Consider the following 26,414-nt stretch of genomic DNA (forward strand, 5'->3'; position numbering starts at 1 on the left):
AAACATCTTGGTTGAATAGTCCTCCATTTTCATTCCTAGAAATTGAGGGGAAAACATTGTTGTCCACAAAAGCTCCTGAAGGTGTCCAGTGTGATCAATGACCCACTTACTAGAGGGAAAAGAAATAAAAGAAAATAAACTGGGGTGGAGAGGCAATCTGCTTTTATCACCCTTTTCCTTGCATAAGTAGTTGAGATGATGTGGGAATCTGGTGCTTGTGTCCCAGTTCAGAATTGTAGCTACAGGTGATTTGAGAGTGGCAGCATCTACTTTTTTTATAACATTCATATTACTATTCAGTGATTAGTTTGGCATCATGCTGACATTGTTATTACTTTATCTTACTAGTAAGGAAAGATAAAAGGTAAGGTCACTCTTCAGCATCTTTCATCTGTGAATTCTCAGTGAAATAGTATGGGGCAAAGGTGTAGCACACCTTTAACAGCAAGGGATTTTTGATGCCAAATTTCGAACAGCCAGATTTTCCATCAGTTAACAGAGAGCAGAAGTGAAAGAGCTTCTCAAGATAAAATCTCAGAGTGTTTTTTACAGGACATGGGGTAATATAGTAAATCTTTCATTACAAGCAGCTACCAAGAAAAAGACAACAACAGCAAAAAAAAAAAACCCAACAACAACAACAACAAAAACTACACACTACAAAACCAAACCAAAGCAAACAAAAAATCCTGGATTCTAGTAGTTATTTGCAGAGCAGAAGTAACAAGCACATACAGCACTAGATTGTGTCCTTCCCATCAGTCATTACTGTCTAAAAAGTGTTTGGTGTTCTGAGTTCAGTTTCATAACAGAGACATTAACAAGATGGGAAGTTTGCACAGTAGCTGATGGGTCTTGCATTGGTTTATGAATAAAATAAGCAGAAGCATTCCAAGTCATTGGGAAATTAGAATTATGGATGATGGCTTGATGAAAATTATTTCATTTCTCTGTATATTTTCCAAAGTTTTTGTGGAGAGAAAAATAAAATGTTTGATATTTGCACAGACAACAGTTGAAAATAAATGATTAGAAATATTCAGAAAGTTTCATCCATTGGCTCTCTATCATTAGATTTCACACATAAATTATTGTCCAGAAACTAGGTTCTGAGGGCCTAGACCAGCCATAGCTGACTACAAATCCAGCCCAGTGTCTCAGGAAGGTTGTAGTAAAAGCTGAACCAGGAGCTGTGGAGCCCAGAGCTTGGTCCCACCTATGATGTCAAACCACAGGCACACTCAAGGTCCTCAACTTCACCACAGGGGGCTGGGAAATCCTGAGATCCCCATTCCAGCCTGAGTTTTCACCATTTTCAGATTACTTTTTATGGAGCCAAGGAAATGTAGGGCATCCTTCTTTCACAGCTGGGAATGTTAAAACTCTGATCATTCCTCTCCAAGCCTGAGTCATCTACCTAGTTTACTGGGCAGCACTGCTTTATAACCAGAGGCCTTTCTTTCTGCGTAGTCATAAAAAGCAAGAGGGGATCCCAAGAAACAGTGGTTAGATGTGATGCAGATAAATGAATTTCAAAACCTTGCATGGCCATTCTTACACCTTGGTGTCCTTGCAGCCAAGTTAATAAGGTTTAATGGGATGATAATTTCTCAGTCTGTTATAGGAAATATTTCATTTTGGAAATAAAATATTATTGAAGAAAGTTAAGATAATGAACTAACAGTTCTAGTCTGTATTGTTTTACTTCCTTTGTGTTGTTGACACAAAGCCAGTATACACAGTGAAATGTTTGTCATGCTAGAGAAACAGAAAATAGGGAGGAAGAGGCTGAGGCATTTAGACGCAAGGTTGTGTCCTCAAACATTGCTTACTCTGTTTGCAGTCTCTTTTTCTCATCTTTTGACCAGTAATTGAAAGCTGAGTTAATACACCCTTTTCAGCAATTCTTTTTGTCAAAGACACCACATGGTCATAAAACAGTTTTGGGTTGAAGAAATTGACTGTCATTTTTTTGTCAGAGAACAGGTAAAGTCCAAACAGGAACAGCTCTGAAAAGCTTCCTACCGAGTCACATGAAACTCTAAAATGTATCATGGAAAGAGCAAGACCACCCCAATAAAAAGAGAATATAAATCCTGATCTCCTGGCGCATGTGACTAATAAGGCTGTTATATATTGCATAATCTCACGATATTTCACTGTAAATTATTGTTCCTTTTTTAATGGAATATAATTTTTAAAAGTAAAAACAAAATGCAGAATCACCAAATCAGCACTTAAAACTCCTCAATTTTCTGAAGGCAAACTCTTTTTTTGAAGATAATTTCATAATTTAGGTACAAGTTTAGATCTAAGTGCAGATTATGTATGTGTGTGTATTTTAAGGATGTGAATCAGAAAGAAACCTTTGACAATCTGGTTACAAAAAAAGCAAACAAGTATTTTCATATTGCCCCTGTAACTAGCTGCTTCATTTATCATATTCAACATCAATTGTATACGATCTGTCAAACCGCGCTTAGAAGCATGAATTCCTTCCTCCTTTGCTGGTGGTTACATTATCACCACTGCCATTTTGGCTTCTAGTTTTGTGTGTTCGTTCTGCATGTGGAAGAGGGAATGGGAGTTCCTATTGATTTGAAAGACAATTTAAAGGAAAAAAAAAAAAAAACAAACAACAAAAAACCAAATCCTTTGAACTCCTTATAACTTTCGTGCTGTGAGAAGGTACTGTGGAGGAAAGAGACCTGCAGCCCTGTGCCATGTGCTTGTTCATGAGATGGATGGCTATAATTTGCTCCTGTCTGAAACACTAGTATTTACGATGCCTTTCCTTGGCCAAGGGGTAAAAACAGTCTCTAGAGAAACAGAAACATTTTTAAGAGTGTATTGAAAAGAGAAATCCACAGGACAGCTGAAGGTCAAGGGAAGAAAGCAATGAGGGTTGATTTGTCTTCTTTTCCAGGTAATGAAAAATTCTCCTTATTTGACTGCACAGAAAACATTCTTCCCCCTCTGTCATTCACTCAAACATCTGCAAGCACAAGCACAAGCACAAGCACACACACGTTGACCTGGGTTATACAGTAGGACCCTAGTTATATAGCAGGACACTGTCAATATCATGAACAGTAGTGTAAAATTTGGCTTTAAAAATACTTTTGAGCTGTTCTCTGGCTCACAGCTGGATGAGCATATTGTCTGCTTTGAATAAGCCAAAATAACCATAAAGCTGGTTCAAATTAGGTCTGCTTCCTTTGGCCTTAGACATTTGGGTACTACAGCCAAATTGTCATCCGTTGCTTTTGTCTAGAAGCATTATTAGCTGTTCAATCTAATAGTCCCAAAATACTCAGTGGAAAGGCCTACCTTTCAGATTTGTTAAAGCGCTGCAACAGCATAACAGCAATTAATATAAAAGGCACCAAGAAGTCCCCAAGCTGGGTCCTCATTTTATGTTTAATCTAAGTGAGAATTTTCCTTTCTGATTTTCTTCTTTTCTTCTGTAAGAGCTGCTGTTTATTTAGGGGTAAATGTAACTCACAGAAGTATTATGCTGAATATCTTGATAAATATCATGTTTATCTAAGCCCTCTCTGCTTTTTCTTATTAGTATTTTTGTGCTTCCATAAGACATATATTAAAAAAAATTATTAAGTACTCAAGCTACCTACCAGTTTTTTCTAGACTGTGGAGTCTTTAAGATGGTTCCCCATTCTTCTAGAAATCTTCTCTTACTGATCAAGTTAGGTGATCTGTTTTCTCTTCAGAAGCTGTTTGCATGCTGAGCAGCCAAAGTAGAAAATAGACCTCATAGTGGAAAATAAAAGATAGAATAGATTAGAAATCAAAATTGCTGGTTTTCAGTAACAAGCAGAGATAATACTCCATGGGCAGTCAGACTATTCTCAAACCATCCCTACATGGTCTCTGTAACAAGGGGCAAATAGTAGAATTTCGACTGGAGAAACCAGATTGATGTCCATCAAAACAAATGTCTTCAGAGCTTTTTATTAGGATCATATTCTCACCAGATGAATCTCGTTTCCTGTTTTTCCTGAGGTAGTAGCATTTGTTGACATCCTGAAACTCCTCAGAAATGCAGAATTTAAGATTAGACCCTTAGCACTGCATTCTCCTAGCTTTAAGCTAGGCTTCTTTAGAAGGTTGGTTGCAAAAGCCTAAACAGCTCACTCTGAGGTCTTTTTATCATGAATAAGAAGCCATTCTTCATCTTTAAGACAAGATTAATTGCCCTCTGGAAAGTCTTGTTTCCCCCACGCCAAGGACTGCTGCAGAAGTCAGCCTTTTTCGACTAGCTGAAGACTTGGATGACTAATTTTTAGCCACCTGATGTTAGGTTGAGATGAATCCCACTAACTTCTCTACCTCCTTGCACAGGTGAATGTTTTTGTGTATATACACAATGCAATAATTCCTTTATTTTTTGTATTCATATGCAGAGTATATATATTTATATTGTTTGTCTTAATGTACTTACATAGCGAATGCCTACATAAATATATAGAGAGTTGTATCTTGCTTTTTTTAATACATTTGAGTTCTGTTCCCATTACAAGAGTATCAGATGCTATTGGTATATTTGCATGTATCTAGACAATAAAAGTATAATTCACTCTGGAAGGCTTGATGAGACTAGTTCTGCCAGAGCTCTCGTATACATCAGCAGATAGCATTTCATGGCTTTTTAGCTCAGAACTGAGCTGTTATAGACCCAAGTCATCATGCTTAAAAGTATACTTACTTGCATGAATGAGCAGTGAATGAAAACCATTAATGTCCCAGCATGCACTGCTCACCAATACTCATTTTTGTTGTAGTCAGAGTTTCTTAGTGTGTTTCTGCTTCATTTAAACCCGTCAATACCTCAATTAGTGCTTGCTTCTCTTCCCCTGGGAGGAACATTTACACATGTCACTTCACAGCCTCCAGAATCTAAAAGACCCATGGGAATTGCTGGGCCATAAAATATATCCTGATTAAAGCTTGTGTTTTCCAGTGACTGTCTGCCTTTTTTATTTTTTTCACCTTTTAAACCTGTAAACTGTTTGGGTATTTTTAATGAAATGGCACAAATGTAAAGGTTAAAACATAACAACTTGTATGAAAATGAACACTCTCCCATGCGATTCCAGTCTATTTTTTTAATTTTTTTTTTTTTTCTGATTTGCATTCATTAAGTCACCAAAAATTAGAGTGCCTGACTTTACAATTATGATAGCAGTAACCCTCTCATTTAACATTAAAACTTGATGCCATCTTGATGGCAGATTGAATTCTATTTAAGATCAAAGCATTGGAAAGTAAGTTATCTAAAATTATACATCGCTAGTTATAACTATTTAACATTCCTACTCTTTCCAGCCTGACTTTTATACAGGGTGAAAAAAAGATCATAATTGATTTGGAATAAAAAGCGGCCCAATAAATTTATATGTAATGGAAACAAGTTTCTAATATTATTTTTTAGACTTCCATACTTTTGAACAATGCCAATGATGAAGATGGTCTTTATCTAAGCCTTCATAAATCATAATTATATACAAGGTAATGCATTTATATTTTTTATAGATCTTCGACAACTTATTTTTGTTATTGACAGTTAGCCAATCTTTGATGAAACTAATTTTCCAGTGCCTCATGTGGGTTACCATAGTTTGTCACAAATTTCCACATACTTTTATTATAACTGACTGCAGGGAACAAAGCTGTCAGCTTATCATTTCCCATTTTCTTTCTCTTGGTTATTAGGAAGTGCAGTTAGACAAAATGGGAATTGAAGCTACATAGCAAAGCGAAAGAAAGTCACATTCATTTTAGAACCATGTCGAAGTCAAAGGAAAGACCAAGAAATGTAAGCAGCTGCTGGTCTCGTGTATCATTTGAAGACAGCAGTTTGCACTGTGCAAACATAAAACTAATGCAAACAAAGGCCTTAGGAACAGAAAAGAAGTGCCTTTGCGACTTGAGAGAAAAGACCTTTTTTATTTTATTAATGTGTCTTTTGGTTAAAATTCATAGTTGTCATGCAAAATAAATCAACTTCTTTTCCTATAATGTGACCTGAAACTGCTTCTGAGTGAATAAGATATGAATCCTAAATGTTCACAGCCTTTACCCTGACATATTCAATCAGATCATGAGGCACCGGTGAAGCTGCCAAGTACTCAAGACATCATTGTCATTCTTATTAAAGCTTAGCATCAAACGAGGCCTGTTCTAGCTTGGAAACACATGTTTGAATAATACTTATAATCGAAGTAATTTCATTTATATCGGTACAATTTTTTTTTTTTTAGATTTTTTTCCTTATTTTTTTCAGATATTATCTTGTATGGATGCCCCAATATCCTAATAGTATAGTTTTTATATACCATTGAGTCTTGTGGTTTGAAATGGAATTTGTAATGCAAACTTAAGTAGCTGGGGCACGGACTGTTCACGTCAGTGTTTAACTTCTCTCTATTATTTATGTGTTGTAATTCTCATGGACATCACTCTTCGCTAAATAGAAACATAAAGACTCAGTTTCTGCTGTGCAGAGTCTGTTTTTCCATGACAGTACTGTTTCTCATACTGTTCTGTCAGAAGATTTTTTTGGTAATAGAACTGCTAATGAAGCTCCTGCCTATTGTCCAGAAATCCAATCACCTAAAAGTTATTAATGGGAGCATGCAAAAATCTAGCATCCCTCCTTTTAGGGGAGGCTGGCAGTATGAGGTAATCTGATTTGTTTTGCTTTGTTTTAAAAATGCTTTCAGGAATGTATTTGTCAATAAATTATCTGGATTTATTTTTATATGATGTAGACTCCTGAAACTAAAGCTGAGTAAATAATTAAACCTGTCTTATTAATTCATCAAATCTTTGCTTATCTCCTCAAAGTTCTCAGGTTTACATGTTTGAAATTCCTGTAGTCTGGAACTCCAAGCAGCAAATGATTTCAAAGTATTTGCTTTTTGAATTTGAAATCCATGCCATATTGATTAGTTATATAAGTCACCCAGTATTGTTTCTGCTTGAGAGTTGCGTTGTTTCCACAACAAATTCAGCACTAACTCCAAGCAATATAGTGAAATATTGCATTCAAAATTCACTTTCATTAAATATTTAAGTATTTGAAATTGAATTTTAAAATATTTATCTTAAAAGAACCTGTCTCTAAAGGAGATTCACAACAGACAAACGTAAGTAGGTCTCAAACATGAAGTTCATCTTTAAAATTAGTGAATATTGGTAGAAAACAGTTTTCCTAATTATATGTTCATTATTTTTGTGAAAAATAAGTTGTGTTCATGAAAATGGAGTTTTTGGTTTTGTGTTAGCATATTTTTTTCACCCATTCAGACATACAGTTTGTTTTCTAGTCTTGGGCATCTCTTGAAGTGGAGGGATAAGAGCATTACTTTCACCTACTGGAGAGGTCACAGATTTACCAAGAAACTATGTGCTTATATTGAAGTATTTGAGCAGTCCTGTTGATTTAAAATTCTCTGCAAGATTCAGGACACCATTTGAATTTTGCAGAGGTGCCTCTTAAGTAAACAAAAACCTTACTTACCAGGAAGGGAAAACTGAATTTAAGAGAACAATTTTACATATGCACTCACTGACTACTTGAAGTCTGCTAAATTTGAAAATAAATTAAAAAACAGAAATCAACTAATTTTAGTGTGAGATCAAGTCTTCCTTAATTTTAAGTAATGTATTTGCATGGGATTTATTTGCCTGAGCAAAAGTGGATTTAGGAAAAGGGAATTTGTTTTGAAGGTAGAAAAATCTCATATGTTATGGACAGAAGAGTATTCACACAGTGGCTGACCAGCATGAGACGACAGGCTGAATTTTGATTAATTGTTAATTTGTAATTTTAATTCATTTTTTCAGCATATATTCATTTCAAATTTCATGCAGTTTTTGTGTATCACAATTCCTGTCCTCAATCGTGATGTTATTTTTACCCAATGTTGTTGAAACTGCATCAAAGGGCCTTAGTTCTCTGTTCTAGAAGCTGTACAAGAAAAACAAAGGGAGTTCATCTTCCCTCATTACAGCATCAGTGTGCACATGTGTGTAATCAAGAAAGGCATTTCTGGTTCCTGAATGATCAAAGAAGAGGCTTTGAAGGCACGGTTCATCTGGTTAGATGAACAGCACTCTTGAAGTATTCGATCTTCCTGTCCATTGAGGAAGTCTACAACGCCTAGCCTGGCATAGATGCTTGCAAGATGAACCCCACTATGGTGACAGCTTTTTCCCCAAATGGGCCGTTTTGAGCATGCTTTACTAAAGGACCCAAGGTATGTGGGAGTGACACTATGCCAGGGCAGACATCTTCAGACCAAGAACAGCGGAAACACGGTGAGACATGGCGAAATGCCAGGAGTCGCACCACTGACAGAGGCCAAGACATGTCTGTTATCGAGCACACTCTCAATTCTCCTGTGCTCAGTTATCTCCAGATCATTATGCCTTTAGATTTGTTTATCTGCTGCATCTTTTCCATCCTTTTTGTCAAGACCAACTAGAATCTGCATTAATGTCCCACTACAATCAGCAATTTAACTCAAAACACATTGTACAGTGACACATCATCTCCTTATCAATTGTGGTGTTGTGTTCCTCTCTTCTCATCACAGCCAGGTTGCCAGAAAAATACCATTTGAAGACCACGGATAGTAACAGGTCTTAAGCATACTGAGAACTTCAGTCAGTCTTAGAACCATTTAAGGATATAAATATATTATATAAATATAATATATCCTATATACAAGGATATTTAGTGTTTAATTACAATATAAAGATAGGGAGTCTTTTCATTTGCTTTTTTCTCACATAGCTGTTTCCATCTATGAGCTAAAAGAAAGAAAAAATAGTTATTCCCCCCTCTCCGCTCCCTACATAATTTTTAAAATTAATATGAATTTCAGTTTTCTGGCAACTCATGAAGGTTAATTCTAAAAGAATTTTAAAGATTCTGTTACTTTGTTCAGGCTTCACCTAACTTACTATAGCCTTCTAATTCTCGATAATGGGACTAGTCTTTGTCAAAATAATTAAATGTTTTTCAGTTTTGTTTGCATTCAGTTCCTGATAAAAGACTCAGTAGTACCAGGAAAAAAAAAAAAAAAAAAAAAAAGTAATTTTTACTGAATGACTGAATGTCAGGAAAGGTGCAGGTTCAGTTTTCTTCAAAAATGGGACAAAGATTATTGTTTCCTCTTAGCCAGTTCCATGATTCTTCAGAGTAACCTCAATGACAAAATTTTGAACTTCAATTTTAATGATGAAATTGTTCATATTATAAAGCAATATTACTCTTTACAGGTTGACACAAAGAAGGGGGAAAACAACAGTTTAACCTGGGAAAAGGAATAAAAAAATCATCTTTCCAAATGGAAATCCAACTTTAAATGAAAAATGTCCTAGATTAATCGTGCTGATAGCAATATCGATACCTTGAAAACAGAAATTGTCATAATCTATAAACTGTAGACATGTAACAATTGGCAAGCCACATGGCATGCCACAGAGAAAGGTGTGGAGAACCCCAGAAGAGAGAATTTTGTATTAATTTGTCCTACAGGGAAGTCTACTCCAAAATCCTGGCACATGACACTATGTGTTCCTTGAACACACAGAGCAATATGCCCTTATCTTCCAAAATTCTCTTATATAAATATATATCATTATATGTGTCTGTATTCTATGTGTATTTAAAGAGACATAAATGATGCACTCACTTAATATTGCATCTGAATCATCTTCATGATTCTAAATGCCTTCACTTTTTTTAAAGTCATCCTCAAAGAATATCTCATGCATATATAGTGCAGATTTAGTTTGCTTATTTACAGTTTTCTAGATTATTTTGTCAGTAAAGAGCCATCATATTTATCTCAGTTATTTGCATCAGTAATTTGATTAAAGATAGTTGGAAGATGAAGAAACAGGTTGCCTAAAATATCCTTGGGATTGTGGCTTTGTTACCAGAAATCTTTTGACATAGAGGAAGATAAAAAGAAAAGCTTATGGTGTAGGATCATTGGAAATAAATTGTGAAGAGTGAAAAATCAGCTTTGGAGGAAGGGCAAATATTTAGCTGTGAGGCATTGCTATAGCAATAAAGAATCAGTGTCAGAGATTAAATGAGAGGAAGGGAAGGATAAGTAGGGATAAAGCTGTATCTGAGGAATAAAATCATATTTTTTGCATGTTTTTATGCTGTTCTTCTTAAGAAAGTTTGTTGGGAAAAAAAAAATGAGCTTCATATGCTAACCTCTGTTTTATAAAAAGCGCACAAGATGGTTGCAAGTGTTTGGTTTGGCACTGTCACACGTCAGGGGACTTTTGGTAGACAACTGTTTAGGAGACCTGAAACTGAGTCTCTGAGACAGGCTCCTTGAGGTCCACGAGATTCAAATCCAAATCCAAACATCTAATTTTCTGTGGATGCACACTGTGTGCTCCTACCTGTGAAGCAGGAGGAGGGTAGACCTGCCAGTGCAAGGCTCACCTCCTTCAAATGCTGAGCCCTCTGCCTGGGGATGTGGGCACCCTGGGTGCTCTGGTACCTCGTCAGGAGGCACGGATTACCCCTCAGCTCCTGGATGGCTATCCACATGAACCCTCCTTCACCAGAAGATAACATACAACTCAAAGTAGGAGATACTGATGGGAAGGAAGACTGTCAGTATAAAGAAAATCACTTAGGTGACTTCAGAGGTTGGCAGGATTTAATGAGGAAAGGGAAATGAGGTTGGAGGAGGAAAATGTTGCTGTAGGGGTTAGGGAACATGTGAGAACCTGAGAAGGTTTCAGCAGGAAGAGAAGAGGGGGAAGTGAAGGGGACTGGAGTGTGTTGCATTCAGGAAAAAAAAAGAAGGAGATGTGGAGAGGTGCAGCAAATGAAGAAGGAAGAGAGGCCTGGGAGGTTTAGGAGATTATGGAAGGAAGGTGGTAACACAAGCTAATGGTCATAATGTGGGTTCCTTCATAGCCTGTCACTTATTTGAATTGGGTCTGTTGTTGATGACAAAATGCATAAAAGCATATATTGATTTCAGGTGTTGCAGATGAAGGCAGATTTGTTGAAGTATGCATACCTGTGCATACAGGGCCCAAAGACCTGCGTTTCCATAGGCTGAGTATGCTAGCTTCTGTCTTTGGAAGCAATAAGCAGATGACCACAAAAAGTGACTTTCTGAAAGTAACCTCCTTGGGGGCATCAGTACTTAGAGAAGCACCAGATAAAACTGAAGTTATTTTCATTCTCTGGAAAATGGAATCAGACTTGTCCTCATTTTCTATTCTGATTATTTGTCTTTTCTTCTTTTTGAATGCTTCTCTTTAACAAAACTAATCAGTACCTAGTGTCCAAACAGCTAAATAAGACATACTCCATCACTAACATATATCAGTGCCTAAAGAGCCTCATGTCTCACGCAAGACCTTTCTAAGACTTCTTCCTGTAATTAGATCCCATTCGTAACTCTGACCCACAGATCCACAGCCCTGTTAATTTTCAAATCGGTTTGTTTTGGTTCAGAAAGTCTTTGAATAAAAAGGGCTGCATCCTGACATATTGTCATATCCAAGAATCAACAGCTCTGGCATATGAAAAGGTCATGCCACCAAGCATTAACATTTCAGAATAGCAATTATAGTAATTCATTTAAGTAAGGATTTTTTTTTTTTTTTTTTCCCCTGCTTGGTAGTAATAGATGCAATAGATGCAGGAGGCAACCATGGAGTGGAAGAACTTAGAGAAGGGGCTCTTTACTGTCACCTCATATGCTTTGAACAAAGTGAATAAATTGCTTCAGAAGAGAGCAGTTCTGTATACTGTCCAGGGCTTTTCAGCTTTTCCCAAGCAGAGAAAGGGCCAGAACTGATAGGCAGACCCTTGGGCATTGATTCGTCCTACTAACAAATGCCCAGGTACTATTCGTTCGTGGACAAATCATAAGCAAAGGACAGGCTGAGGACACCAAAAAGACCATCTTGTTCCAAAAATGCCATGTTTTGAGGGGGTTGTATTTAAACACTCTGAAGATATTTTCTTCCTATTTGTAGAAAATTTTTGTTCGAAAATCTGAAAATACCTGGGCTTAAGCCTATTCTTGCTAGCAAGAGAGTACTCTTTTCAGCATTAAAATCCTGAATCACTATCGAAGTTGACAATTATGTCCCAACTGTTCTGAAAATACCTTCTAAATACAACAGAAACACAGTTCTAGATAGATTTATTGTCAGTTTAATTATACTTCCAGTTCAGTACAGTTTAACTATGCACTCAGCGCATACATGGACTGTAAGCTCTTTGGTGCAGAGTATTTCTTTTAGTTTTGTACAGATCCTGGTTTGATTGAGCCCTTATTTTGATAGGTCATTACTGTCTTGCAAAATGATAGAGCGTGTATCTGTTAGCAAATAAAACAGTAGCATATCAGATGGAATAAGAAATTTTCATCATTTCTTTATTTACCCCATATCTGAATGCTTATTACTTACAGTACCGTTATGTGCTGTGAATATTTTAATTACACTACAAGCTGTCCTGTGAGTATCAGAACAAGTAGACTCAGGCTTCTTTTGGCTTTGCAGCTTCTTGGCTCTACAGCTCCATTGTCCAGCCCCAGCTCATCTCTGCTAAGTTCCCTTCAAGACCCATCTTCAATCTTAAGAAGATACCCTGATACAGAAATGAAAGTAAAATTATTTCTCACATTTTTGGCCATCTGGTCAAATATGGACAAATCGAATGAGACCCAAACTGAAAGGCCAACTGTGTATCATCAGACTAGTCAGCTCACTGAAGAACAATATTTTTTTTGTTTCTAGTTCCAGCTATGATAACTTCCTATCCAAATACCACCTTGGCAACGCAAGGTCAAAAGAAGGAGATGAGCTGCACAGCACATGGAGAGAAACCCATCATTGTTCGCTGGGAAAAAGAAGACCGAATCATTAACCCTGAAATGTCCCGTTACCTTGTTTCCACCAAGGAAGTTGGAGATGAAGTGATTTCTACCCTGCAGGTAGGAAACCAAAGTGACCCATGACTCATCTACGTGTATAAAAGTGTTGGTTTTGATAGGGGTGCACAGCTGCCTTTGCCCTGCAAGGTTAGAGACACACCACTCCCTCCACCCACGGCACAATCCTGGAGAACTGACAGCAAGAGTAGGTAGGAAACCTCTGCATCCCACCCTCCAGACATTTTCTCATGCTCCAGAGGCAACAAGAGAGTGAGCCTGGCTCACAGCCTCCCATTATTTCTGTCTCAGGAGCAACATGGTTCATTTCTTAGCCTGCCCTTCCTGGAGTGGCATAGCTCAGTTTTGAGTGCACTGCTGATAAGTGCTGAGTGAATATCTGACCCCTAGTTCTGGTGTCTCTCAGGCTTACCTTCACCAAAATCATTAACCTGTTCTGAGATAAAAGTTCTGTCTTTTAAAGTACTTTTCCTCCCTCCCTTTAACTTTGAGGGGCTCATGAAACCATTTTGCAAAGTCAGGCTAGTCTTTAGATTCAAAGTGAGATGGAAGGAAAAGCACATGTAGATACGTAAGAAGTATATGTGCTGCTGCCAGTAGTATTTGGCGCTTACCGGAAACAGTAGCAAAAATCACCAAGTCACCTAGCAAATGGTCCTAGTCTGCATCTTCACTTTCATGACAGGAAGCTGTCTGGTGCTATGGGAGCCATGCGTTTTGGCTTCCCTCATAAATCAGTGTGTGGGACTCCATAAACTCCTAAGTGGCTGACCTAGATTAGATTGAGGGGCTACATGAGTGGCACTGCTGTCTTGGGGACTTAGGTTTCCCCAAGATGCCATGGAAGCACAGGAAACTCCTGCTGTCACTTCTGGTGTCACTTGCAAAAAGTCAGGATATGACATTGCCCTCAATATACCAGGACACAGACTTTTCCACTCAAATATAAAATTTTAAAACATGTGTCTTTAGGAAATCTAAAAGAATTCTTCTAAAAATCATATAGATTCTCAGTCAAAAATCAGTTTTTCGGTCATACTCTTAAAAACATTTTTACCAGGCTCAAGGTAATAATTCTCTAGATTTTTGGTGATTGTCTATATTATGGTGTAACTCTTGAGGTATATATTTTTCTTCACTAGCCAAAAATTGTGTTGGATGTTATCTAATAAAAAATCTGGTTTTGCTCTCTGTAAGAGATCTTTGTCATTGATTTCTATGAGGAAGAATAAATTCTATGTGTGACTTTGTTCATGTTAGTATATTTGTGTTACGGATAATATTTAATTATAGGATAGACCCCTAGACCTCTCTGTTCTCATTCGTCTTATTGACTTTAATAAAATAATGTCTGGATGCACAACGATACTTCTTTTTGGAAGGCTGGAGACCTGCTTGGAGAATTCTCTTCTGAAGCAGTTGTGTACAGTTTTGGCATTCTGCATCTATATGTATGTTACATACAAAAACTTTGACTTCTGAGAGATAAAAGGCACCCAAACCAGAAAATGTCAGGATTAAGGTTGTCTCTGAAGCTTTTAACTCAATGCTTTTGCATGTGTGCATGATGATGTGATCTTTAGTTGTATACTCAGCTTTTATTTTTTCTGCAGGACCTCTGCCTCAGTCAGGCATGGCTTGGATTTTCTCTGGAGTTGAATTAGGGTTGAGTAATGAAAGACACTGTGTGATGCAAGGCTGATCATTGAAACCACACTTTTCACAGGTGGCCAATAATTGTGTGTTCTTTGTTTTCTAGGTACTTGCCTTGAGCCCTTGGGGTCTGATTTGCAGAAGTACTAAGCTCTCATAGCTGCAGCTTAACTCAGTGGAAGCTGTTATGAACATATGAAATGCTATTTATTGCTAAGGACTCTGAGGAGGGAAAAGAAGGCCCTAGATGTATCAAATTGGGCTCTGAAAAATTTTGTTTTCCTATTTTAAATCTCAGCCACACATGCAACTTAACACAGCTTGACAAGTTACAACATCTCAGACGATAACTCTCCAATATCCTTGTAGCAAGTGGGAAATTAATCTATTTATCTTAACCAGTGGTGAACAAGAGTTGTGCTCACATTACCTTGGCTTTGCTGAGGAATAAAGAACACATGGAGTTACCATGGCTCAGCTAATACGTGGCAACTTGTCAAGCAGTCACAAGCATTATCATATGTCTGGTTCCTTATTTGTCCATATGAAATGGTGGTAATACTCTCCATGATGTCAGGATTTATGAAAATAAATTCACTCACGTTTCTGAAATGGGTATTACATAGGTGAATGCCACAGAAAAGGCTGTGAGAAAATGAATAAGTCTGTCTTCAGGGCACAGTTTGAACTATGTGCAGTAAATAAAGTCTGGAGCGGCACAATGAACAATGACAAGAAAATGATATTTGAAATATCTGCTCATTTAAAAAATCCTCTCCCTATTGTACATTGAATGAAGCAGTGGTCCTGTAGAAAAATACCATTATGACCATGTATGTAAAAACTATCTATAACTTTCTATGTTATTAAATAACAAATTTAAGTAAAAGACCACCCAAAATTTTATTATGAGGCAGCATGCTGAATACTACAGGGTTCACCAGCAGTGTTAGAACCTTTATTTCCTCCACACAGACTTCAGCAGCTAGAAAAATTTGGAGGCAGCAGGAGGCACCACTGTGTATGGAAAATTTCAGCCAATTGTTAAATACTTGGCAAAATCATGAGTAACTGGAAACAAGACTCCTAATGAGAAGCTACGGGAATAGGTGGTGCTCCAATTCCTGACTACACATGTAGAGCTGATAGCCTGCTTCCTCAGCCCAGGTGTTGCTAGTCTTCATAAGTCTCCATATTTTGGATGCTTTATTATGCATACATATGTACGTGTATAACATGCAATATGTATTTATTACTGTCAAGTAAAACAGTTTGTACATTGTTTTCTTGCACCATACAGAAAAGCTGTTGGTTTATTTTCTCTGTGTGCTGTTCAATCAATCACTTCTTTTCAAACCACCTATAGATTTTGCCAACCGTGCGTGAAGATTCTGGCTTCTTTTCCTGCCATGCCATCAATTCTTATGGGGAGGATCGTGGAATAATTCAGCTCACTGTGCAAGGTAGGAAGAGGACAACGTAAGGAAAAAAACACAGCTATTGTAGTACAGTAAGTGTATGCCATCCTCAGAAATCTGTTGGGGGAGGGAGGCTCTGATTCCTAATTAAATGTATTCCTCATTGTCAAAGAAATGAGGAGCAACATTAAGATGTTCAGTCTCCCATTTCCCAGCATTACAGATGAAATCAAAATAAAGGATAAATGCAAGTCTTTCTAGTTCTATAGAGATTAATAAGGAGATATTTTTCTAAAAGGCACTCACTGACAATATATAACATTTTCAGTAGAGATAGTGGGTATGAGGGGGTTAGTTTTTGGAGGAAGCCAGAGAGGATTGCATTTGCTTTTAAAGGACAAATGTGCTTAAAATTTAAGTCTGAAATAAAGCAAAAGCTGTCTGACTTTACCTCTAGAGAAACATTAAACCCACTCTGGATCTTTAAACAAAATATTTCAAGTTTAATCAGTCAAAATAAATGTACAATGCAAAGTCTAGGAAATCTATGTTGACTGGGGTTGGATTTCCCCTCCCACAGGGTTTCACTCAGGCAGACGGTAGCAAGTCCTGGGGTGGCTGAGGTGACAGTACATGAGATGCAGAGCACAGGCAGAACTCAGCCACCAGCCACTGCTTTTTTCTGTGCCATGCCTGTTCCAGCGCTTGTATGCCTTTGAGCATGCCCACAACAAAATTCTAGCACTTGCAAATTTCTTTCTGCTCACTCTTGATTTCAAGTAGCTGCAGGTGCAAGTGAATGCCTATGGCAGCCCTGTCAAAAAATTTGGGCGGAGTTTGGGGACAGTTTCTCAGTTATACCACTGCTCATTTGCACCGCCTTGCCAATTTAAAGGGACAGTAGAATGAGTACAAATGCTGTTTATTTACTTGCTTAACTACAGAGGCAGAAAGAGGCTTTAGTGCAATTTTAAACTGTTAGCAAATTATTCTTTTATTAAATAAAGACTTTTACACATAAAGAAATTTTACTCCCTCCTCTCACCACATTTAGCACTTTTAAGTTTAGTATTCATATTTCCACCATCAGGTATTGGATAAAAACTGTAGAAGCATCAATAAAGCATGGTGTTCATGGCAAAAATCTTTTCTAGCATGAGTAGTTCAACTTGGAGTGCTTTTAAGTAAATGCAACTCTATGTTGCATATTCGAAGGAATTCAATATCACATCAGTGACTCCTAGTAAAAAAGTGACTTTTCCTCCCTCTGTTGAGTATTCTTCAGCAGGTGACTAACTGACTCAGGGTACTAATGAGTGATGGGAGAAAATGGCATGAGTAAGCTATGCCAGTGCCACACTCATTAGTGTGATCTTGTTATGAGTACGGGCTTTGTCCTGACTAGAACTGTGTGTGTGTTTACTCAGAGCCCCCCGACCCTCCCGAAATAGAAATCCGAGAAGTGAGAGCACGCAGCATTGCCCTCAGGTGGACCATGGGCTTTGATGGAAACAGCCCGATCACTGGCTATGATATTGAGTGCAAGAACAAGTCAGGTAAGAAATCATCTTCCTCTGAAGGAATCTCCATCACTAGTCATTCATCACTGAATTTGTATCGTAAAAGATAACTCATAATTTAAACTGCCTGATGGAAATTTTAACCACGGTTTATTTAATCTTTCACAGTAATATTTATCTTTATTTGTTGTCTATTTTTTTTTTCCTGAGCTGAGAACATTATCAATTGCTGCTTTTCCCTTTTACCAGAGAAAATCTACACATAAGAGGGACAAATTTTGTTCCAAAACAAGTCATTCTAGGTGACAGCTGGTATGATAGCTTTACTAGCTTTCTTACTCCCTGGTTTTGTATTTTCTCCATGTTTTTTATTTTAATTTTCTATGTTTCAATATAGAAAATACCTGCCTTTGTGTATTATCTTTTCCTGTTGTGCTGATTTTTAGAAGTTATTTTCTATCAATATATGAGTACATGGTATCTTGCCTGTAAAGGCAGCAGTGAAAAAGGGTAGTTACGAGAATTTCTAGATGAAGAAAGCTGTGTGGTAGTTTGCTAAAGCATCATGTAGAGTTTTCAGTAGAATACTGGAAATACTCCGAAGATAAGACCAGTGGCACATATTGACAGGCCAATGCAAGCAGATATGTTTTTGCTAGGTCATCTATAGTCGCATCAGTGAACATATAATAAAATGAATGAGGTAAATTATTTAAAACATAACATGACACACACACAAAAAAAACCTAAAACACAAAAAACTAAAACAAACAAACAAACAAACAAAGCCAACCCCCAAATTCAGGAAAATATTACTGTTCTGGTATGTATTAAGCCAAAAAATGTTCACTGTCCATTGAAATCTAAAAACATTCAAGGTACATTTGAGCTCTGTTTGTGATGTGAGATCATACTTAAAATTAGGCACACTGAGAAGCACTGTTCCTGAGTCAGGCTTTGAGAAGGGACTAGATAGAAGGAAATAGCTAGATAGATAGGAAAGAGGAGTGGAACAATGTTTCAATATTTTAAGTATGATTAAAAAGACACTGAGAAATTATATTGTACTGGTTTATACTGGAGTTTGTTACACTATTTTTAAGGTGATATAGTCCACTAATAGGAATGCTCTGTGTGCTTATCAGTGAAACATTCTGTTTATCAAAGCAACTAATGTACATTTACAGTCTTCTCCCTTCATTCTGAGATGTAAAAATGTACTTGTTCATAAAATTTTAAATTTGCAAAATTAAAACCAAAAAAAGTCTACCCATCTTTACTAATTTCCATGTATCTACCTTGTGTATCTCCCTTGTACTTTACTTAGTTAGGCAAAAATTGTGTGATGCTTTTATTACTAGATAAAATACTTTCAAGAATGTTAAATCATCAGTCACCATTTTTGCATTTTTTTTTTTCAAATGACATTGATAATGTACGGATGAGCATGGTACCTGAAACATTACAAGTGAAAGACCCCCAATGAGGCTGTGGTCAGGAATCACAACTTTGGAGATGTAGACTAGGCAAGACTTCCTTCAAGAGACACATATATCTGAAAGTTTCTGGGCTTTGGTTTCTTTTTGATTTTTTTTCATTTCTTTCCAACCAGCCACCTGCTCCAGAACAGGTTTTGAAAGTCATTCTTGCCTGATAGGCTCCTTTCTTACCCGAGAACATCTCTTGTATTTGTGAATCATGTAACTCAGCATAACCTCTGTCTAGGAAGACTGAACCACTTTTCTTTGTTTGAAGCAGTGGAAGAAAGGGACTTCAGAGCTCTGAAGCATCTTTGTTAGATTTAGTTCAATGTTTTCAAGTGATCATGCAGAATGTTGGCGAAGATTAAGTGGTAATCACTGTGAACTTGCTTTTCAAAATTATGTCTCTCTAACATGGCAAGATAAATCAATAGAAAGACAACAAATGAAGTGCCATCAGATTGATTGAAAAAAATCAGGATGCTACATAGTGATAGCAGTTAATAAAACTGAAAGAAAGAAAAAAATAGTGGATGGCAGAATTGGTGTTAGAGAAAATATTTCTTTGTCTGTATATGAAAATGAATACTAGAGGTCTTGTCCTAAAAAGAGAGAATTATCTTCATCTCACTGCAAACAATAGACAAGTTGTTTTTTAGAATGTGAGGCTGAATGTTTGGAGAAACTAGGATCAGGTTTTTGATTCCTTGCACACAATGTTTGCCATTAATTAAAATCATCAGGAAAATGAAACGCCAAGGGTGGTTACTGAAGAATTTGCACAGGGAAGTTGGGAGAAGTTATAACAGAGAAGAGGTAATTAAGAAAACTTCTCACAATTTCCAGATATTATAGTGGCAGAAAAAAAGAATTAGGTAAAGCATTCACAGTCTAGACAATAAACTTAGGGGACATCCTGCCAAGGCCAAAGGTGTGAACTGCCCCGTTGTATTTAGTGAGAACTTTCTGTCTATGTTGCTTACCCAGAGGACTCAGAAATGGGTTAACAACAGGATGTATCATCTAGGTGTCTCAAGAAGGAAAACTTTTCCATTTCAGAGAATGTTCAGGTGACCATATATCACATATGGACTTCACCATACACTACTGCCGTCATGTATCCGATCTACTCCAGCCATGCCATCAGACAAAAAAGACACATTAGTTATGCTCTAGAAGGAGCAGAATTGCCTGTCACACAGATAGGTGACATCTGTAGGGTCCAGTTGCCATGCCAGAGCAGTGGGAGTAATGAGAGCTCTGCATTTCAGGCTGTTTTAGTGCTCAGATACAATGCCTGTCCATACAGACATGTACCTGCAGCACTCAGACCTGGCCCTTCACTGAAACCACTTATGTGGAGCCATCAGACTTTTCTGCTAGAGGTGTACAAAAAGGTTTCAAGAGAGGAACATCACTTCTGCTTAGCTCCTAACTTGAAGGCAGAGTGCTTTGCACTTTCTTGTGCTCACTCACAAACCCCTGCTGCTTCAGGATGCAGATGCCATCACAGACCTGGCGGGGTTTTCCCCACAAAACCTGCCAAGGGAGCTGGGAGGTGGGCAGCCAGTTGGGGAGGCTGGATGCAGTACCAGCCCAGGCCTGGTAGTCGCCCACAGCAGGACCTGACGAGCAGATGGGCCCTAATTGTCTTCTGCAGAGAAATCCCAGAGCCCCGGCCAGTGTTTCAGGAACGGGCAGAAAGCTGCTGGTTTTCATAAAATCATAAATGTTTCATAGGTCACTGTGTCAGTGTGTGTTTTATATAACACTGTGAAGTGCCTGGGCGTAACATTTTTATGAGTGGAATAAAGAATAGGTTAAAAATTCCACTTTTTTCTTTTTTCTTTTTTTTTTTCCCCACTAGCTCATTGCTACTTCTTTTTTGTGCTTTTGTGCTTTTTCACTCTTTCTAGTTAAGTAGGTTTTAGAGCTCTCTGGAACAACACAAAAAAAAAACCTCAGAAGAACCAATAATCAATGTTGAATACCTCACTTGATTACTTACCACAAGAAAAAGCTTTGGGAGTTTGACAGAAGAAACTAAATTAACTTCTTTTCTTTTGCCTTTGTCTTTTCCTTTTCTTTGTTTTGTTTTTATTAAGACATTTTTCAAAACTGAAAATAGTTTTGGAGATAAACTGAATAATTTCTCTCTGGACTGTCTCAGTTTTGTGAGATTGCTTTTGTTGGTTTGCTTTTCCCTTCAAAAAGGGGATGCCTGTATCAAAATATATCTTTGAAGTCTATGAATTAGTTGTAAATAAACACAGGAAGCCTATGGTTAGAGTACAGAACACTGAGTTTTCATCTCTTTCTCCCTGGTGTGTCACTACTTAATCTACTAAGAGTCACAAGAATTTTTCAAATTTGCTCATTTGTTTTCAGCACCTAACACATACTAAAGAGTCCCACTGCTCAGAGGTCAGTATTTCAAACAATCAAGTGAAAAATTAAGCAATGTATGGACTATATTAAAATAAATCCTCATGATACATGAGAGAAATTTAACACATTCTCCACACCAAGCAGGTCTTTTTTTAAAAATTACTTTCCTGTTGGCATGGTGCACTGGAACGGAGCCTCCTTCTGTGCTTGCATAACATTTAACACAATGGAGTGTAACTGCTGGCTAAAATTCTGTAAAATTTAAGAAATTCTGAACACAAGCTGTACCACTGCTGCCTGCAGGTTACTCCTTTAGAGATTCTGAGAGTATCCTACAAACGAAGCTGTGACAAACTCAGTTACCAAGGAAAAATATATTCAAGTTCATTTGGTTAGCACTTAAATGTCTGATTCCTAAAGGTTTTCTGGATAAACAAAGCCACACGGACAAGAAGACAGGCCCTGTAATGAGCCAAGCTGAAGATGTCAATGTGACAACTTGTGCATCTTTTTGCAAGCTCATATAAAAGAATTTACACAGTATGTGCAAATATTTTGTATCTGAGTGAGCTTTCTATTTTTAAACTAGTCTTTCTTATCTGCTGAGCTTTCTGCGATACTGCCTACAGTGACCTATACTGTAAAACACTCCTGTAGAGCCTCCAATGACATCTCCCAAAGGATGCTGCAGAGGTTAAAGGAGGAACATTGCCTGCAGTAAGAAAGAAATGAAGGATGGCAACTCATAAAAGACATCAAAATGCTTTAAACAGATAGATTCTATTATTTTGTTTGCAGAAATTGAATGCTTGGATGAAAAGGAAGGGTTCCTGTGTTTAGACGATTTCCATCCTTTTTCCTACTATATGTCTGGAGAATTTATTAAAAGCGTAACAGGTAGAATAATAGTAATATAGCAATGTGCTCCTTCTTTTACAGATATATTGAAACAGCTAATAGGGTTCTACATTTCCCTTGTATTAAACTGCTTCTGCATCCTGACACAAATCAGGGAAATAGTCCTGAAGGGTGCTGAGCCTCCTGTCTAAGTGCTCCAAGCTTATGCTCATTGTTCACCTATGGTCTGAGCTTCTGGAACATGGGATCAAACTTTCTGTCTGATCTCTGCTAGTCTAAGAGCCCTCCATTCCTATTCATTAACTCCCTTTCTGCCCTTTATGGAGCACAACCAACCTTCTTTCCCAGTGAGGATTCCTGTGGGGCAGCAGCTCCCATCTTTTTCACAGTTATTTCGATGTTGCACTGGTAAAAAACAATATGTACACTATGTATACACACACACACATGCAAACACACACATGGGGCCACCAGGAGTGCTGTCAGGAAAGGCAATCACTCAATTTGCTTGTAGTAGCTGACATTATCTGGGTTAATTCAGCACTGGCAGTATCCTGATCTGTAAGACAGTTTAACTGCATGCTTGTGTTAGCAATGTTACCATCATCTTTTAATTGTCTGGTTTATTTCAATCTGTTTTTAAATAGACTCTTGGGATTCTGTTCAGAGGACCAGAGATGTCTCCCCTCAGCTAAACCAAGCCACTATCATTGACCTCCACCCTTCCTCAACTTACAATATTCGCATGTATGCCAAGAATCGCATCGGCAAGAGCGAGGCCAGCAATGAGCTCACCATCACTACAGATGAAGCAGGTACGCTCTGGGTTTGTAGCGTCTAAATCATATTGGGAATTATTACTCTTTGGCATGAGGAATCTTTACTTGAAATGCTGCTTATGTTGCTGCAGTTGCATCAAAAAAAATACTGAATTGTTCCTATAAAACATTGTGACTTTGTAACTCCATTGTGCAGGCCTGTAATTAAAGCCATTCAGTGGCATCTAGTGGTCAAAGAAGACATTGTGTTCCAAATTTTCAATGTGGGATACTGGAAATGGCATGCTTATATCTACAGTTAGGCAACTCATTTAATAACTTTCTCTTTTCAGTGGTGGTTCCTCTCCTATGGGTCCTGTGGCTTTCCTTAGATGCTCAGATATTTGTATAAGTAACCAATTTAAGCTACCCCCATTTGAGAACGTTGATCTACATGAATCAAATCTTCCATTGACTATTCCATCCCACAATTCACCTACCATTTAGTTTTCTGTATAAGTCAGTTGGCTGTCATTAATTAGTATCATCCCCCTGTTCTTTGTTTCCATATATTCTCCTGCATCATTACAGGTTTCTGTAGCAGAAGGAGTACACAGACATTTTCGGTTTGACGTTTAGAGCCACTCTTTTGTGTAATGGAATTGCTGCCTTCCAGTGTCATCTTATTTTTATTTCTCAGGGCTAGCAGAAGTGACAGATGGAGAAGGACAGCACAGCCATGTGCATGCTACCAGATCCCAAGGCCTACATGTGACACATGACAGTGAAAAAGACTTATGGGAGAAAATTGAAGGGCTACAGCTCACTATTTCAGCAATTAGGAACGAAAATGTTGAATGACCATAAATATGTCTGCCAAGAATACATTGCAATTATATACAATCTACAAAGGTGTACAGTTGTGAGTAACTCAAGCAGTTTCAACACAGCCAAGAAACAGGGTGGAGTTACTCTGAAAAGTCTTGATCAGACAGGAGCTTGCTCAGTAGTATTTGAAAACACATTTTTATCTTGCTAATTTTATTTTTCCTGTTATCTTATGCTTAGTTAGCAATGCTTCCTTCTTTGGGGATTTTGAGAGGAAAATCATTAATATGAGTGTGTGGGTGACAGTGTCCTGGCAGTTGACCTAGACTTGAAATACTCGGTGAATGATTTTCAGTTTAGCTCATATGAATACAACTTTGTATTATAATCCTCACTCATTTTTTCTGTGGATTAATTTATTACAATGAAAATATAGCCCTTTTCAGAAGAACATGGTTTTGGTTCTGAGAGGCTTTTTGAATAAGACCAGGACACAAGAGCTCACAGTGCAAGACAGAGTAAGCAGGAGACAACATGAGCTGCATTTCTTTTTTTTCACCAGGTTTCTTTTTTCATTCTAGTGGAAAGAAAATAATGAAGAATATTCACATTTTTATAAGCCTTCATTGAAAAACTTTATTAACAGTGAAAAGTTTCATTGCAAAATACTTATCATTTGATCAGGGTTTTTCTCTTTCTTTGTTCAATTAAATGCTAAATCACTAGAGGAAACAGACTGTCCCTTTTCTGGTCAGCATCATCTGTACCCCCAAAATGCCCATCCTTCTTTGTGCATATTCATCAAAGTAGAGGAATGGGTCTTGGATCTACTCTCTCATTCTCTCTCATTCACCCATGCTTGGAATATTCCTTACTGAGTTTTTCCTGACTGATAATTAAGTTGTCAGGATGAGCAGCTGGCCTTGAAATTTAAAAAAAAAAAAAAAAAAAAAAAAAAAAAAAAAAAAAAAAAAAAAAAACCAAACCAAAAAAAAAAAAACTTTCCTATGAACAGTGTGGAACCTTAACATCATGTTTCATTCAGTTCTTTGCAACCAAGTTTCAGAATAATTGATCCTTTTGTTACTGTCTTTTAAGGAGCAGTCTTTTTGGAGAAAAAGACCAGCAGTGTGGAACTGTATTCATAAGTCACTGATCTACCTAGGGAACAACTGGAAGAGAGGAGGTCAGGCTTAGACAGATGTTTATCTCCTGGGTTTTGCTTTCACCTGGTGTACAATGTGCAGGAACATTATTTTTTGATCACTATTTACTTCTGTTCTCTGGTTTTATTTACAAGAGGAAACACAGAATAGCATGGGTACAGGAAGCAAGAGAGAACGTAATGAGAAGGGAGCAAAATAAAGGTCCAAGAAAGACAATATAAAAACTGAATAACTCAAATGATGTTATTGGCAAAAGGGTGCAGATTGTGTATCACATATTACAGTGACCTGAGTCACTCAGCACTAGCTCTTAGAAGGAAGACTTTAAAGGGTCTCTGTGGCAAAAAGATAGTCAAGCCTGGCATGATTTCAAAGCTTGTAGACTGCATCATTCCTTCAACACAACCACAGTTAGCTCCTGTTTTGTAAAAGAGACTGCAAGTACATACTTGCACTAGCGCTTGTCAGAAAAATAAAAGCATTATGGCTGTTCTTTAATACTGAAATCAATAGAGGAAGCTGGGACATCTGGGTTTTCTTTCTGTCTTTGTCCCAAACTCTATATGGCATTAACTATGTAATATAAATTACTTCCTATTTAAGATTTCACCATGGTATGCTGGAAACAGCCAACCACTCAGATCCATAAACCTTTTGGGGGTCTTTCAAGTGGAAGTTAAGATTTTGTGGAGCACATTTTAAGCCTCATTTTTAGGATCAAATGCTTTGCTCAAATTCCACTACATTATAATGTATCTGGAGAATACATGTTTGTCTATGGGGCGCAGAATCAAGGACACAATTCAAAAATTCATAGATTCATTTTTGCCAGTGGACTTTTTCCTTTTCTCCTTCCTATATGCAAGGGGAATGGAAATAAAGTTCTTTCAACCTTTGGAAATTTTCCATATGAAGGACAGTCAAGAATAGCATAGATTAGGGCATATTTAACAACTTAAACATATTATAGGCTGTATTCTGGGCCTCTCTGCTTTCATCATTTAAAGCAAAATGTTCTGGTTCCTTTCACTGCAGCTGTCATTTACTGCTGCTCCACCTCTAACAGCCCCATCTTACCCTTTTTATTGCTTTACTTCCTTTGTCATGCTATTAAACTTAATATAATACCTTTTATTGAGGCAATATTCTGCATCAAGGGAACCCTCTACAGTAGCTTGAGATTACTCTATTCCTTTCTCCAGATCTATCTTTTACAATGATTTACCTCACTGAGCAAGCAATTTACTTCACACCTCTCTGTTCAGTTCCAGCCAGTTCTTGATCTGCTTTGTTGTTGCCCAGCTGACAAGCAGGTTCCCCTAGACTCAGGACCTTCTTTTCTTGTCTGTCTTTAAAGCATCATG

At 37.5% G+C, this 26,414-nt stretch overlaps 1 protein-coding gene across 1 annotated transcript in view; it reads left to right on the forward strand.

Annotated features, from left to right (window-relative positions):
* DSCAM (DS cell adhesion molecule) overlaps positions 1-26,414 on the forward strand; it is a gene marked incomplete at both ends in the record, with an annotated part of 466,714 nt that overhangs the window by 344,507 nt on the left and 95,793 nt on the right. The window contains 4 exons of the mRNA XM_080345399.1: positions 12,826-13,022; positions 16,000-16,096; positions 17,479-17,607; positions 22,946-23,113. Of these exons, the coding sequence (XP_080201525.1) occupies positions 12,826-13,022; positions 16,000-16,096; positions 17,479-17,607; positions 22,946-23,113 (591 nt within the window). The remainder of the gene's footprint in view (positions 1-12,825; positions 13,023-15,999; positions 16,097-17,478; positions 17,608-22,945; positions 23,114-26,414) is intronic.

This window comes from Nesoenas mayeri, assembly GCF_963082525.1.
Source record: "Nesoenas mayeri genome assembly, chromosome: 1".
Lineage (NCBI taxonomy): Eukaryota > Metazoa > Chordata > Aves > Columbiformes > Columbidae > Nesoenas > Nesoenas mayeri.